The sequence below is a fragment of the Prinia subflava genome, chromosome Z, assembly GCF_021018805.1.
Source record: "Prinia subflava isolate CZ2003 ecotype Zambia chromosome Z, Cam_Psub_1.2, whole genome shotgun sequence".
Taxonomy (NCBI): domain Eukaryota; kingdom Metazoa; phylum Chordata; class Aves; order Passeriformes; family Cisticolidae; genus Prinia; species Prinia subflava.
Genome location: NC_086283.1, coordinates 49,325,460 through 49,342,829, shown reverse-complemented (window position 1 = coordinate 49,342,829; position 17,370 = coordinate 49,325,460). Strand labels below are relative to the sequence as shown.

At 37.1% G+C, this 17,370-nt stretch overlaps 1 protein-coding gene across 1 annotated transcript in view; it reads left to right on the top strand.

The window, feature by feature from the left end:
* Nucleotides 1–17,370, top strand: part of FRMD3 (FERM domain containing 3) — a 124,089-nt gene that overhangs the window by 83,166 nt on the left and 23,553 nt on the right. The window contains exons 5-8 of the mRNA XM_063423160.1: nt 2,404–2,501; nt 3,700–3,823; nt 14,293–14,380; nt 15,801–15,889. Coding sequence (XP_063279230.1) covers nt 2,404–2,501; nt 3,700–3,823; nt 14,293–14,380; nt 15,801–15,889 — 399 coding nt within the window. The remainder of the gene's footprint in view (nt 1–2,403; nt 2,502–3,699; nt 3,824–14,292; nt 14,381–15,800; nt 15,890–17,370) is intronic.

Sequence of the window (17,370 nt, the reverse complement as noted above, 5' to 3'; positions counted from 1 at the left end):
CGGAAGTCTAACAAGCCTTTGGCAAAACTTGCAAAAATTACTTGCAATTGAAAATACACTTATCTTCTTCATTTGAAAGAACTCTAAAGTATTAGTCCCGTTCCAGGCTGTTGTTCTTGCTTTAGGGATCTCAGCCTGTCTTTGTAGGACAGGTGTTTCAGCCCTCTGATCAGTTTGGTTGCTTCTCTGGATTTGTTCCAACAAGGCCATCTCTTTCCTGTATTGCAGACCCCAGAGTGGATGCAGTACTCCAGATGAGGTCTTACCAGAGCAGAGGGGCAGAATTCCCTCCCTTGACATGCTGCTCACACCTTTTCTGAAGCAGGCTGACACAAGGCTGGCTTTCTGGGCTGTGATTGCACACTCTTGGGTCATGTTGAGCTTTTCATCCACCAACATCCCCAAGTCCTTCTCTTCAGGGATGCTCCCAATTCATTCTTCATCTGGCCTGGATTTTTGCTTTGTATTGCCCTGACCCATGTGCAGGACTCTTCAGCTGGCCTTGTTGAACTTCATGAGGTTTCCACAGATGCCTCTTGAGCCTGTTAAGGTCCCTCTGGATGGCATCTCTTCCCTGCAGCTATTATGACAGACCCTGACACAGCTTGGTTTTGTTGGCAAATGACACTGAGGATCTTTGATTGTGGTCAGGAGCAAACTATTTGCTTAGGAACGACACATGTTGATCTGCTGACCTCACAGCTTGGCTAACAAGTCATGCTCTGAAACCTTGGGTGGGTTTTTTTTGGTACTGCTTAAAAGCTGAACACAGTTTGGCCTCAAGCTAATGATCACTCTGGAGAATGGCATCCTATTTTTTCACCCTGGAAAATCTTACCAAATATTTTTTGCATAGGAACTTGCTCAACTGCCCAAGTTATATATGGTATTTACATCAATATACTGTACCTTTTCTGATACACTATCATTGCAGATTAAGAATTTTTACTTCATCACACTGAGGCCTTTGGTACAGGTGGTTCCTGTACAGGTAGTTCCTCTGGAATCTACCTGTAGAATAGCAGTACAAACATATGGAAGTGAATTTGTGAGCTGTTACTGTACATTGATTACAGGGGCAAAAAAGGGTGCTGCAAAGTAGAAGAAAAAAGTGCAAAACTCATGTAGACCTTCTAATGCAGTGAAGGGATGTGTTTACAATGAGAGAAAATTGCTTTTCTCATTGATAACTCTATCCCATTTATTGTATTCGGTGTAAGTCCAAGGAGAGGAGAATAGTTTCTCTTGCCCTTCAGACAGTGTTTCCAGGGTTGCTCTTGATGCAGAAGCTCATGATATGAGCAGGTAATAGAAGCAGGTAACCAGGACAAAATGTGTCTGACATTGGTGTTACCCATAAACCACATTTTCATAGGCTATGCTGTATGTTGCTCAAGGTTGGAGAGGACTGGCAGTCAAGGAATGGTCTGTTGGTCTGCAGAAGCCACTGAGTCTTGACAGAGCCCTCTGGATGGTAGATTTTGTCCAGTTGAAGCACTGTTTAAAGAGTTTATTTTCCCAGAGGGGTGAAGTGGCTGAATGCTGTGGCTGTAACCTGCTAGGTGCTGGAAAAGGAGCCGTGGGTGACTTTCTGTGCAGTGGGTTGATCCATCTGTGGGAAGCTGTTCTGCAGGGGAGGAAGCAGAAGAGAAAGTGGTGACCTTGAAGCTGTGCCATTCCACTTGCTATTAGAAATAAAGCATAAAGGTCCTCTGTAGTAGAAGGCAGAGGACAGTTAGAAGGAATGTTTTGTTTTCTTCTCCCCATTTCTTTTGAGAAAGAGATGAATGGGAGAGGTAACCCCCAGGGAAGTGCCCCATGCTCTTTAGGCCTCATGAAATTATTTCTGCCTTCAAACTTCATCTGGGATCCTTTAAAGATTAAAAAAAAAAAAAAGGAAAAAAACCCCAACAAAAACCCACATAAAATCCCTCATAAAAACAACAAACCCAAAAAAAACCCCACAAAATAAAACCAAAAACTAAACAGCAGAGGAAAATATCTCCATTGTGGTCAGTGTGCTGTTTTGCCTACAGCAAGAGAAAGATCTCCTTGTGTAAACCTGTATGTAATGAGAACAGGAGTGCTCAAACAAGCTTACATTACCATAATTTATTTCACATTATTAGTGGACATTGTAGCTATAGCTATATATTTTAAATAAAGCATATTCTATGACACTTCTGAGTGGATTTTTTTTTTTTTGCTCTTATTTCACTGTCATTGAAAAAATCTATTTTCCTCTATTTTTCCTTTGTGGTTGTGTTTTGCCTCTTTTTTTCTGCCATTTAAAATAACTAGAAAAAGATCCAAAATAGTTGCTCAGCTGGTTTCACACTGATACATTAAATCCGTTACAAAGAGATAGCACGTTGTTTCTTAATTTTTAAATTTATATTTCAGATACCTCTTGTACCTACAAATAAAAAGGGACATTTTCCATGGCCGTTTGCTGTGCTGCTTTTCTGATGCTGCCTACTTGGGTGCCTGTATTGTCCAAGGTAAGTATGAGCAGCAAGGCTTCTTTAAATGCTTCGCTCATATGTTGGATCTATCAAAGCAGCAATGCAAAACTTGTGTGACTACTAGCAGTAACTTTTTGTTGTTTTTTTACTGTTTCCCTGTATTGACATGCACTGTGAAGCATTGTAAATAATTCAGCTAGTTAGCCAATGAAGTGGAGCTTAAAAAAATTTAAACGAAATAAGTTAACTTAGCATTTTAGTGAAGAAGTATGGCATCAGTGTTAGATTCCACTTACCAAAAAAAAGAAAGACTCTGTTCTGAATTCTGAATGGAAATGTAGCCTACTCCATTTGAATTAAGCAAGAGAAAGTCTCATTTGGTGCCCTTTCTTATGTTAAAGAAGACCTGTGGGATGATGGAATCTCTGATAGAAATAGAAGATGTAATTCAAGTGGAAAGAAATTTTATTTTCCCTGTTCTTTTGTTGGTTTTTTTTCTCTTTCCCCATCATTTCCTCAGGATCAAATTCAGATATATGTCTTTAATTGTACAGAGAGGAGCAGTCATCAATATGTTTGATTAGGGAAACCATGTATGTGAAAGTTCATCTTTATTCTGCCTTAAGTTGAACAAAGCTCTTAAAGCATTACAAGGCAGTGCATCCAAACCAAAACTGAGCCCAGACCTTATTTAATAAGGCTTGTTCAGAAAATTAGAACACCAAATGTCAGGTTTGGGTGACACATCTTTTAGAAGGTACTGGTACCTTGACTAACATTGTGGTGTGTGTTTCTCTGCTAGAACAGAATTAGGACCAATCCATGCCAGTGCAGATAAATCATGTGAAAAAGGGGAGAATCAGGAGTGCATTATTCCAGTTCTGCCTGGTACCAGAATAATAGATACTCAAGGGGGAACACCGCTGATGCTTCTGTTTTACAGAGCATTTTTCTGCCACAGAAAATAGTTTAGTATTGCTAATTAATGCAGTAGTTAATAAGGCATTGAACTTCTCTAGAAACTCATTGATTAGAGTGACAGTTATAAGGATTTTGTTTTTTCAGTTGATTATAAATTCCACAAAGAAGCATTTCTTGAGAGATGGTGGATTCTTACTGAGTGTGGAAATTTAGGGGAAACCCTGAATTATACTGCATTTACTGACTTGTTTCCCTATTAATTATTGCCACAATTTGATTTTTCTGTTTTGTTTTGTGTTTTGGATCTGTTCAGCTGAGCTTGGTGATTATGATCCTGATGAGCACCCAGAGAATTACATCAGCGACTTTAAGATTTTTCCCAAACAGTCACAAAAGCTTGAGAAGAAAATAGCTGAAATGCACAAAAATGAATTCAGGTAATTTATAATGCTGTCTGGTAAAGAGACAGCTAAGGAATGCTTTTATCTGTTTCCAAGTAGTGCATGTTAACTTAGGAGGGTTTGTTCCATGAATTATAATAGAAGCCCTACCAATATGCTGTCTGATAGGCTGTATTTGAAAATGTGGTTTCAGCTTAGGGGGTTTTCTTTGCCTGTTAACCTTCATTAATCATAGTTGATTCCTGCATGTCTGCTGGTAATTTAGACTTCATTTGCTTGAAATGTAGGTCTGGTTAGTGGGAACAGCTCTCATGATCAGAGCTGCTCTATTTGATTAGTGGAATAATATCTTTCATTTGGGAGCACACATTTTTTGCTCAGAAATTTCTGTCTATAGTGCAATTCTAAAATTCTTGATAGATGTTGACCTGATTGAAACTATAATTAGGTTATTTTATCTGTAGGTTTTTAACATAGTGGTGAATTGCACAGAAATGTATTTAAGTAACTTCCTTGGAAGACTAAGGAGGTGAGATCCAGAACTCTCTGCATGCTCTGTTTTCTGTCCTAAACTTTTAATACTGTAAGAAAAGGCAAAGGAGAAAACAGATTAGTCAATCTTTTGTTTTCTAAGCTAAGTGAGTTTCAGGAAAGAAGGAGCAGTGAGCTGTGCAACTATACCCTCTTCAGGGTTGTCAGTGAATGACATGTGGAGTGTTCAGAGGGAGATCTCATCAGGCCTTTGGCGTCTTGCATAGTTGAGGATAGTCCTCAGAGCACGAGGAGAGGCATAGGATGTGCAGAAAACCAAATGAAAGCAAATAATTAATTGCATAAAATAGAAGGACAGTTTTTTATTGGAAGATTAAAAGGCCCCCTTGCACTTGCTTACCCTGTGTTTTGTTTTCATATTTCAATATATGCAAAGAAAGGATAAAAACTCCTTTTCAGGACAATTAAAGCTTTAAAACACTTTTTATTTCCAGAAGTCTATAAAATATGTTTTTCAAGTAAAGTGCAACACTCAAGCTTGCCAGTATTAATGTTTTCTCTTTTTTCCTTGCTGAAACCTATGTACTTTCTTTGTATTTCTTTCAGTGAAATGATGTTTTAAGTAGCTTATATGTAACATTCTTTAAAGTAGTCCAGCCTGCACTGTACACAGATCCATCGAAACAACATTTTAAAATAAGGATATTTTCTTTTACTGTCAGTATTTTTCCATACAGTGTCTACAGATTTTGAAAGGATAAATTCAACCTTTAAAACCCAAGATATTTCATCAGTTAAGCCAAGGTTGAAGGTTAAGCCAATTGAAAAGTCTGATAAATTCAGTCTTTCAAGAACAGCTTGTGCTTTAATCAAAGTTTGGAGAAGAGAAGGAAAGCGGATAGGCCAGTGCTCATGGGTTTTTGTATTTTATAACACTGGGAGAGATGTATTTTTCTGTGTTGGTTTGGTTTTTCATGTATGTGTAATTCTGCACATCCTTTGTGAATGTAATTATCTAGTTCTCCTGCTATGAATAACCAGACACATTTTGAGCTCATCTTTTAAATCTGCTTTCCTGTTGTGTAGTCTATCTGATCCTGTGACAGTAAATGTTAGAAGCTTTCACGCAGATCCCTCTGGGACTCTCCAGGTCCTGAATTCCTACCATCAGTGGTTGCTCAGCACATGAGGGTGTCCCTTAATTTCTTCAGTATTCTTGTCTAGGGACACCATTCATTTTTGCCTTTTGGAAATCAGATGGTATCAGGTGGACATTTTTTCTTGAGGATCTGCTGGTTCCTACAAAAAAACCCAATCAAAACCAGGAGGTGTTTGAGGCCTAACTATGATTTACAGCAGAATTCTTCTCATGTATTCCACTTATACGTTCCTTAATTTGTTTTCTATTCTGTACTTTACCAATTTGCATGTTGTGAATTTTAGGCTCAGTGGCTTGTAGCCCTCAGGAACTGGCATCTTTCTTTTCTGTTTTCTTTGCTTATGTCAGTATCTGGTGTGCCTTACCTATTTGACTGTTTTCAGATAACGGAGGCAGTTTCAGAGCTGTCTTGGTGACAGCTTCAGAGCTCCTATTTGGCAGTTTCCTCTGCAGCTCTTTGTCTTCCCCAAATTGACCATACTCTTAACATTTTTTACATCAGACATTTACCAGTCACACACAAGTTTTACCTTTTTCTGGATGTCTATTCTAGCAGTACAAATTAATAAAACATATCTGACATATATTGAACTATATAGAGAGGGTTCCAGTGCTAGATGATCAGATTTCGGTACATCCAGCTAGAAAAATTGGTAGGAAAAAGCAGGTTTCTCTATGGCATTGATTAGCACATGTGTTTCAATGCATTCTTCAGCAGGTCAAATTTTCTGATGACAATTAATATTGTGCTGCTCGGTGAGTATTTTCAAAAGTTGCAAGGGGTCCTCAGGTTTTTTCTTACAAGATAGTGGAGTGACATTTTACCTGGCAGCTAACAGAGAAGAACAGATGCCATTTGTCAATCCAGCTGCCATTTGTCTGCCTTCAGAATTGCTGCCTCTCAGTTTCAGCTCTGTGAGCCAGATTCTTTGTATTCTTCACATGTGTACACAAAGACGACATCTCTCTCCAGCGGCAGAGTCCCGTATCACCAAAGCCCTGGGGCTTGGAAGAGGCCCGTTCTTCTCTGAACACTGTGTCAACATCCTTAGGGCCTGTTCATTGGTCCCATCTCTTCTTCTCTCCTACAGAGTGATGGAAGAATTTAGCTTTAGAAAGGAACATGAAGATCAAGAGGGGAGTGCCTCGGAAGCAACAGTAAAATCCTGTGATAGCTTCTAGTGACTCCTTAGGTGTTATTTAGCAGCCTTTTTTAATTACTTAAAGCAGATGTATGACAGGTTGTCGTTATTTCTCATTAGTTTTGGCTATGAGAACATCACTGGATTTTAACAAAATGTAATTCATTCTGTGACTTTCTGTTGCACTTAGTTGCAAAAATGTAAATTGACAGACAGAAATACGTGGCAGGTTTGTTGAGTTGTGAATGTTTTGTGAATTTTAATTAGTTATTCTTCCCTCATTAAGCAAGGAGGAGGTACAGAACAAGACAGAACACAGAAGACAAAAATACTTTCTAATGAACTTGATATTAGATCTTATATCCTTTAACAGAGTTCCTTACTCTGATAAAGTTCCCTAGTTTTGTAAAGATACCTTTCAGCCAGAGCTCCTAAGCACTGGAAAACACAGAGATTTCTAAGGGAAGTACTGACATATGTCCCTAACAAGGGAATTTATAATTATAGGACTAATGTTTTGGTAGGGTTGTTTTGGTTTTGGGGGGTTGTGTGTGTGTTTGTTTCTTGATTTTTTCCCTCTTTTTAAATAATTCACTAGTTGAAAGTCAAGCGTGTGACATACCCCATCTGAAAACTAATATTTCATTTTTAGTTCTGATGTTAAGTATTGCACCAGGTATTTATGGAAGTGTTATGTAACAAGTCTTGAATTTATCTGAAAGCCCCCTCAAATATTTACTTTTTCAAAGTTACATGACCTGTTCAAATGCCTGTTTTCAATGCTGATCTCATATAGGTAAGTACAAGTTATTTTTTATTCCCTTGGATGGCCAATGTGGATGCAGGCTCAAGATACCTGAGTGTTACTGAATTGGCTGTTGTCTCTCCTTTGTGTGTCAAATGCTTTGCAGAAGTCCTATGTGAAAGATTGTCATTTGGGAGAAGAATATTTCCTCTGAGGATATGAAGTCACTGCAATTTTCTGATAATAACTATCTCACAAACCATTTAAAGTGTTAAGCTAAAGGGAGTATTTCCTTGAAAACGAGAGTAACAAATTAATGCTTGTCTTTGATCCGAGCTAAATGAGAAGTGCTATTAAAATATGTTTTGAAAAGCATGTAACATTTTTATCCGTTACTGCATCATCTACATTGTAACTACTCAGTGAGGCTTGAAGCACTTTTCAATTTCCTGTGCTGCTTTGACTCTTACCTGTTACCTGAGGCATCCCATCAGCTCCCATATGGCTTTTACAGTGGTGCCAGCAGGAGCACAGGATACCCTGGTCTTCACTGATGTGGCTCTCCAGGTCTTGTGCAGCTGTCAGTGGAGCCACTGGCAGGCATAACTTCAAATGTTACTGAGTACAATCTAGGAAGCTGTCCTACAAGACTTGGCAATGGTTGCTAGAAAATGCTTTTCTTTGTGGGTATTAATATTGTTTCATTCAAGATTAAACAACTTCTTTTGTTGCTGAATACACTGAAATTCAGCATACATTGAATATATTAAAAAGCACTAAAACTAAATTATGATTTAGCAAGCCTAGAATAAGGGGGATTTGTTTCATTTAAGTGCTTCTTGCAATTAAAAATACATATTATATGGTTTTATGAGTAATGCTGGTGGCCTACTCATGAACACTCTATATTTAGCCTCTAGTACCACCATAATCACATTGGTATCTAATAGCCCTCATATACATCAAGGGAATTCAATTGAAAGGACAGACAGTATGCTCCAAAACTTGCAAGTCATGTTACAGGAGACAGAAGCCACTTTTCTGGGGGTCAAGGATCTGTTGAGATTTATGTGGAGCTGAAGGGGATGTCCAGAAAAGAACAGGGCTTGGGCTACTGCAGGGGTAAGTGCTTTCCTGCCCTCGCAGCACAAAATCTTTTTAGTTCCTGGTTATACAAAATATGCTGAGGACTTTGGAGGGCTGAGTCCAATGTCCTCTTCATTTCAGATTTGGTATCCCATGCTGCCTCAGAGTTTCCCAGTGTAGTCATTTAGCTTTATCAGGCTATCGCAGCTATCACTGCTGCAAAAATAACTAATTCTTTAAGTGTTAAAATGTCATTGTGAGTAGTGTAATAGGTGAATAATTTATTTATAATTTATAATATAAATTTATAATAAGTTTAATAATTTATTATTCTGCTACATTTTCCCAGTGTTTTCACTCCAGGATTTGTATCAGTTGTAATATGGATGAATCAGAGAGATAGTTGGAATGTAGCTACCTTGTCCTTTCCCTGGAGGATTCCATGTGTGCTGGTTTCCTCAAAGCTTTTTTCTTCTGAGCCATAATTCTTCCAGCAGAAGTGTGCTTACAACCAATTCAAATCAAGCAACTGTTCTTGTAATTCTGGTTTCACTAACTAGAAAAAAGTAAGAGTGAGGTGTTGTTTTGTTTGATTACTGTTTGCATGGTGCAGAGAATAATTCCAGAACCATTATTGTGAGGCACAGCTTTCCCCAAGTGGGAATTTAATGGAAGAGGCAGTTGTAGCAGTAATCTAGAGAAAGGAACTTCACAGACAAAAGAGTTGTCTTTCCCATTCTCTTTTGAAAAACTGAAAAGTTATATCAGTATATGGGATTTTTCTTTTTATGAAATTCCAAGAAGTATTCAATGGAAAAGATAATCTGTTTGGGTTAAAAAGGTTGTAAAATTTATGACAACGTTGATAATTTTTTTAGCTTTAGGAGAGATTTTTTGTGTGTATATGTGAATTTGTGCATGTACTGCATTTTTTTACTTCTTTATTCCCTGGGAAGAGTGGTCATAATAATCTGCAAATGTTACTGGTTTTGCCTGTCTCATGGTGGCGTATGGATTCAGGTTCTGCATACTTAACACACTTCAGATGTGTGTGTGAAACTATTTCCTGTGCTGCCCTCCTCCCTCCTCACCTCTTCTCTGTTTGGAGGAGGCTTTATGGGTTAGGTATATCTGGACCAGAAATATTAATCTACTGTGATAATAAAACCAGAAACTTAGCAGATTTCTCTATATCATGGGAATACCTTTTACATTAATATTAGGTAAATTAAAACTGCATCTCTTCTGTAAATGTATTCTGTCTTTGAATACACTTGAAGCTGTCTGTGTCACTGCATCTGTTTATGAAGTAAAGCTGAAATACAAATGTCTGAACACAGAGTTCAGAGACACCATCAGAGTCTGATCTCTGAAGGCACACAAGTAATTTGAAATGTGCTGGTAGATGGAGTTCTGTAAGTGGCACCTATCATCACAGCATGCATGCTGTGAAATAAACCCATAAGCATTTAATAGACTCAGTAAAAGAGTTTGATTATTGTTTTAAAGTGGTTATTTGGGTTTTACTCGGATTCTATCTGTCTGAGAGAAAAAACACAACTTTGCAGTGAAAGTTAAAATTTATATATAAGTGTTCTGCAGCTTTCTAAGTTTAGTATATTTCAGCAATTTTCAGCAATTCATTTACTTCCTAGATGATAATGTTTCTTTCCATGTATACAGACCCATTTAAAAGTTTTCCTCTGCCAGTGCCAGGCTGGGCAGCTCCTGGGAAGCTGCACTCCTGCTTGGGCAATGTGCTGAGTCTGGCCTTATCATTCTGATAACTGAACCACAGCCTACAATGTAATTCACCAGAGTCTTCATTTAGTGCTTTTCTTTGAAATTGTCTCCACCACTGTGCTATTTTTTTACTACAACTAAAACACTAGCAATCATAGCAGGTTTATTTCAATGCCACATAGCACCATTATTGTGACTAAAAATAGTAGCAAAAAGACTTTATTTAAAAAACATCTCCACTATCTGTCAAAATGTTCTGAGCTTAAAGTAAGAGCTGATCAAGACCATTAGCACTGTAATTTTATAACAACTGGAGTCTCTTCTACATGCAAAAAGATTTGAAGACACAACAGCAAAATCTGTTTCAGTGTACAGTGCAGCTAAATGCGCTGATTCTTTAGCAGAGCTCTAGCTTTATTTTAGGTTAACAGGAACCCCAGGTAACTCAGTTCTGCTGGGAGATGTCCTCTACAATGTCCTAGCCTCTGGGATATAACAGCAAGAATATTTAACAGGAGGACATCCTTCTTGAAGTTGTTAATATTGTCTCCTGTGAGATTACAGTGAAAAATGTCCATGATTGCAGGGCAAAGAGTGGTTGATGGAGACTGAGCCCGTGTTGTTTAAAGCATTATGGCTGGTGTCCCTGGTTTGCATGGAGGTGGATATGTAATGTCTCTAGAGGCCAGATCATTACGTACATATTTATTTATTCTTTTATTAAAAGACATTAATACACCTTACAAACTGCAAGTGTTCAGGAATCAAGCATAGGTAGGACACACTTTGGAAAGTGTTGCTCTTGTTTGTATTCTGCAGCAAGTGCCTTCTTGACACAGAGGAGAGGCAAAAGGGTGGACTGTAATTGTTATTATTACTAGTTTGTTAATAGTAGTATCTCAGAGCACTCTGTAAGTCAGTAAGAGAATCAGAGAAGACAAATCAAATGACCTCACTAATGGCACTCAGAAACCAAGAGGATGAGAATAGCATTGAAAAGGTTTTTTCTTTTCTGTTTTTGCAACATGGTCTTCTTTGTCAGAAGGTGTTAATGCTCAATCAATCCTGTGCTATTTCATCTTACACTAAGATTTACAACTTCAGTATGTAACAGATAAATATTTCAAAGGAAAGGTATGAAGGGGAGAAACTTCTGGAATGAATTGGTATTGGCAGTGAGTGAAGCAAGTAGACCATCACTGTGACACACCCTGGAAATTATTCCCTGATGAGTTTCCTTGCTTTTGAAGTGCTTCAGGGTTGGGGACCCTGTGGGGAATAAAAAGAGCTTTTACATCCTCCAGTGTATACTTCTCATGAGCCTCAAGTTAAAACAGTGTGTTGCATGCTTCTCAGTGTTCTATTGAAGTATCTGTTTCATTAAAATTTTATTAGGAACTTTTGGATTGATTGATTCCTCGGTTGAATCATTAATTCATAGCTAATGACTGTGGAGCTCTAATTTCACAAATAATCCAGGTTTTATCATTTGTATGGTATGCAGAAACTTTTCTGAGTAGTAGTTTCTTTTTTTTGGTCCTGTTCAATACCTTTGCCATCTGGCAGAGGAGTGCTGTAGTGCCTGCAACATATAGGAAGAGAATATCTTTCTCTTAATGCTGAGTTAATACTGAAAAATAAGGTCAAAAGCAGTAATTGCACTGAGAGACTTGAATTTCCTGAGAGTACTGGGTTCCAAAAGAGCAAATATGTTGCCTAAATATTCCCTGTTTTCCACTGTAAAATGCTTGCTTAGGTGAATACACTTATATATAAATTCAGTATAAACTCTTGTGTAGGGCTGTTTGTTGCATATAGAAAACTTAGGGGCTTTTTAACAAAGCAAATCAAGGGCATATCTCATGTTAGATCAGTGACTGATAAAAAACCCCATTGACTTTGCTGATAGGATTTGTTACGGTTGTAGTTTTATTTAGTAAGAAAAATTTCATTACTAAGTTATACACAAAAAGCATATTATCAGGGCCTAAATGTTAATCCTCTGATAAGGGATGAATGAGGATTTTTTAAATTTGATATTGTCCTTGACTGTTGTGCTTTGTGATGTTCTTTTAAGGCTTTGCACTGTAGCCATTTGATTAGTCTGTAATCGGATAAGATCAAATTTGTCCACATTTGTCTTCTGCTTTTCCCCAAATGCCACAGCTTGTTTCACTTGATGTACACAAAATCATCACAGTTGCAGAGCCTATGGGGGCGGGGAGCCTGATAATACTTTTTAAAATGTCTCTTTAATAGTAATAGCAAGTTGAGATTTTTTTTTTCCCCATTTGACTATGCCAACAAACCACATTGTTGCAAACTACTTGTCATTTTTTGGTCCATTGAAGTTGAAGATTGACTATCTTTTGTACCAGCAAATGGAGGTGGATTAATAAAAGCTTTTTTTTTTTTTTTTTTTTTTTTTTTTTTTTTTTTTTTTGTAAGGCCCAGTGTCTAATAAGAAACCAAACTACTTGTTTGACTTTTCATTATGCAACATAACCATTCTAAGTAATTTAGATCAAACTAGTTAATTACTTCTGTCAAATGCAGTTGACTGGGACATGAAACAAACTTGTTGCCTTTTTAGGGGTCATTTATGGTAACACAGTTAGGATTGACACATAAAGTTGTGATTTAGTAGCATTTAAAATGAAGAAAAAGCTGAGTAGAGCTACCAAAAAACTGAGGGGAAAAATAAGCAATTTTTGTTCTGTTGCTTCTTTCATGCTGGTTGCTCCTTAAATATTTTCTGTGTAAATACACATTTGTAATTTTTCGTGTTCCCCTTAGTACATGCCCTTCCTCACTGGCAAGTGGTGAGAAAGAGACCAAAATAGGAACGAGAAAGAAGGCTTTTTCTCTAATATATATATTTTTTAATTTAGAATTAAAACATCCACAAAAATGTGGTCTGAAATAAAAGTTGTGTAGTATCAAATAAATACTGAAGAAGCCCAAGAAATATCATGGGGTAAACTAGATGATAAACAGGAAGTAAAAATTATCAGTTTTAAAACTTTGTGACAGAAATGGTTATTGACACTTACATTGCCACAGGTCATCATCCTGTTATGTTCAAAATATGATTTGATGTCTACAAGCATGCTAGATGTTGTTTTAATTGTTAAACTGGTCTTTGGGCCAGATACTGGATATCATATGTCAATACTTGTTAGTTCCTACCTGATGGGAAATAACAGGCTTTGGTCACAGTGTGAGGCTGGACTCACAAAAAATTCAGAGGTAGAATAATATGTCTACTGCTATGCTCCTTGAAAATATGTTTATGTTTTCGGGGTTTTTTAAAATAGTTTACATAGAAAGTATTTATGAAGTCTGGCTTTCTAAAGACCCTAGGCACTCTTTGTTATATAAACATGTATTATCTATCAAAATCATGTAGTCTAGTACTACAGATACAGAAATGAAATAATACTTGAAGCAGTTCATTATCAATAGGCAAGGTAAATCTGTGTTAGAGCTCATTATAAAGGCAGTAGTTAACAAAAATCAGATAAAACTTACTGTAACCCCAAGTCTTCATGCCATGTTTTGGCCTTTATTGTGTATTTGCTGTTGATTATAGACACCCCAAAAATAGGGGTGTATAAATGGAAATGCTTACAGATTCTGAGCTGTCATGTTGGTAGCAGGCACTGCTATAATTAGGCATACATCTGAGTAGGCAGTGTAATATGATTGCCATGTTTATACCCTGCACTGGAAGGAATGTTTGTTAATGTGCACAATGCTTTTAAATGAGATAGGGAGTAAGAGTTTGTGAAAAAAAGATGCTGAGGTTTGTTTCACATTCAGGCTGACATGAGGGTATATCAAAAGGCAAGAAATGTTTGCAGAATATTAGATAATTCTGATTAGTTGTTGCTATCTCAGGATTTATAAAAAAAGTCAGAATTTACCTGAAAACACAATGCACTGTACAATTTAGCAGAAAAAAAAGATGTGAAAAGTTTTCTATCTTTTTATTATAAGCGAAACATGGTTGAAATAGTTTGAATGTCAGTAAAAACTTTGTTTTCCTTTGTCTGTAGGCATTCCAACTCTCCAGTCAAAAAGTCTTTTTCTCCTATTTCTTTTTACTGTCAAACTCTTTTTTCTTTTGTAATTTCAGAGGTCAGAGCCCAGCTGTTGCTGAATTTAACTTGCTTCTTAAAGCAAATTCTTTGGAAACTTATGGCGTTGATCCTCATCCATGCAAGGTAACAGTTCTTTTTAGTAACTTTTAATAAAGGGTTCTTTTTACTAACATTCAGTTAAAATCCAGTAATGGAATTGATTTAGCTCTGGATTTTATCCAAGCTCAAATAGGAAGCGGTTTCTAAAAAAGTTGCCCTAGAACTACATATTATGCTTAAGCCTTGGAAGAACACTGGCTGGTTAACATTTCCGCATCAGTCAAAAATAGGGTCTCTCCAGAGGAAGCAGAAGACCATCACAGGAGAATCTAGCAGATTGTAATGGCATAAGTCCATGATTATAGTCCATCATTTCTTTGCATTTAATGCAAAGGTTTCTTTTAATTGCTTCAGATATGAAATATTTTTTGTTTGTCAAGATTTTCAGGATTCACCATTATTTTGACGAGAAGATGCAACACATCGATAGTCCATAGCAGATCAGTTTTTCAAACACCGTCAAAATATGTAAATCTTAGGAAGAGCAATGGAAGCCAAATGTACAATGAGGAGAACCCACTTCCCATTCCCACTTTCCACTTTGTTATTTTATGGTATTCTCTAAGAAGGTGATCTTAATTACCAGTTCTGATTGTCTTGTATGCGTGCATTTTTAATTACTTGGTTGTATCTGCATAATCTGCAGTGTTTATTTTTAAAGTGACTTCCTTTGTGTTTTAACTCCTGATTTTGCTTTGGCTCGTGTATTATCTCTTCTGCTGGAACAGAAGTACTGTTTAGTTAGCTGTTCTGGTGGTGAGCATCCTTGTGCAGTCAGCTCTAACACAAAACTCCATAAGATTTTGTATATCCTTTGAGGAATAAATATAATAAATAATAAATAATAAAATTCATCTCAATCACTAATCAAAAACGATAAACCAGAACTTTTATTGGGGAATTATATTTTTAAAAATTTCTTTTCTATTTGAAAGGAAGTACCACTGTTTCTTCTGGTTTGTACTGAAGAGTATATGAGTACAAAAAAGAAGCTTATATTAGTAAATGCTGTCTGTCAGCAGTATTTCCAACAAGATGCCTTGCAGAGGAGCAATGTATTGTGAAGTCTTAAAAAATATCAGTGCTGAAGAAGTTACGAATCTCCAGTTTGTAGTTAGTCCTCCTTTTAAGAGTGGGACATACCCAGAAGTACGTTTTCAATAAATTTAGTACATCTATCAAAGGAGCCCCTGTTGCCATCAGCTACAGGTAGATGGAAACAAAGCATAAGATACTGTTCCTCAAATGCCTAGAAATAAGAGGTCTTTATTGCCAAGGGCAATCCTTTCCTCTAGAAGTGTACATTTTGAAGGCAAAATTTGTTTTGAAGAGGAAAACAAAATAAAGGTAATCTAGAATGGAGTAGCAATTTATGCTTTCTGTAAGAAATACCTCATTGGATGAGGGGAAAATTATGTTGTTGTGTTTCTTTTTCTCTTTCAAGGACTCATTTGGAACAACTACATTTTTAGGATTCACAGCTGCAGGATTTGTAGTTTTCCAGGGGAATAAAAGAATTCATTTATTAAAATGGTAAGCATATGATGTAAGAATATTTTAATAAATGAACATGTCTTCTCTTCCTACCGTCTTCACCTGCATTTGTTGTCTTTAAGGAGAACCATGTGAATATTACATCTCCTGCCCCATCATATTTCTGTTTTAAGGTACTTTAGATAACAACTACAACTCCAACAATAATTTGGTCTTATCTCTGTTGCTGAACAGCAACAACAATTTGGTCTCGTTCAACTCCAAGTGAAAATTATTCCACAGGGTACATTAGTCAACATAATTTACAAATGCTAAAACTGAGTAAGTTGATTTCTCAGCTATGCTGTAAATCACCAGCGAGGTTTATTGGCAGAGACATCTGGAATATTTACAAGAGTCCACCTTAATCTTTATTTAACTCTTGGAAATATTGTAATTTCCTCATTTAATTATCCTCAATTTGAAAACTATAAAAGAACTTATTTGGTAAGCAGAGGAGGTAGAGGTGACAATGCCTTTGAATTTTTTTTTTTTTAGTCTCTTTTTTTAAGAAATGGGCACCTATGCAATTGTCCTCGGTTTGTCTGGTTTTTGCTTTTATTTGAACTCCTGGACTTAATTTGTTAGCCTCATCTGTTAGCCACGTTTGAGGAAGAGCTAAAACTGAGCTTCTGCAGATGATATTAAGAGCAGCTAGCCACATCCTCAGCAGTGTAGTGCAAAGTGACCGGCCATGCCTAGACACTGATAATCTCATTTTAGCCCTGCTGCTATTACATGCATGCCAACAGTTACTTAGGTATGACTGTTCCATCTCTGAGCTCTCAGCCCGCCTTGTGGGGGATCAAGATGGGCAGAAGGTGAAGCTGGGCTCCTTGCTGTGTATCTGTAAAAACTTCCTGAGTGTTGAATCACCTGAAATCCTCAGGAGTGTAAAGTCCTGCCTGTATAACTGAGTTCCCCATGGAGCTCTGGGGACATGCCTATCAAAATCAAAATGCCATCCATTTGCAGTCCTGGATTTACACTATCGTTTCCCCAGGGTTAATTACAGGTTAATAGTCATGGTCACAGTACTTCAGTGGTTTGTGGTTTTGGCACAAGGAAAATATAACAGTAATGTCAATCTGTGGCACACTGAGGAGACAGTAGCACTTGCCAAGCATGTGTCCACTGCACTGTGGGAAGTGAATCTCACAGCATTTATCTTCGCATGTTATTTGAGGCTAATGTGTTCTCTTGGCCATCTAGGCATATTTATTAAGTGCATTAATATGTAAACCAGATAAAAAATAAAGCAGTGATAGAGGAAAAGCCAATAAACTGTCTCAGTGTTACAGTAGAGGATGAAAGATCACTGGTGAGTTTTATCTGAACACTATATACTGCTTCTTCCATTTCAGAGGCCCAGAGGTAAGTGCTAGTAGCTGTAACTAATTTTACTGAAATTTACACTACACGATAAAACCCCAAATTTGTATCTGAGATTTTATTTTCAATGTAAAAGCTTTCGCAAAGAT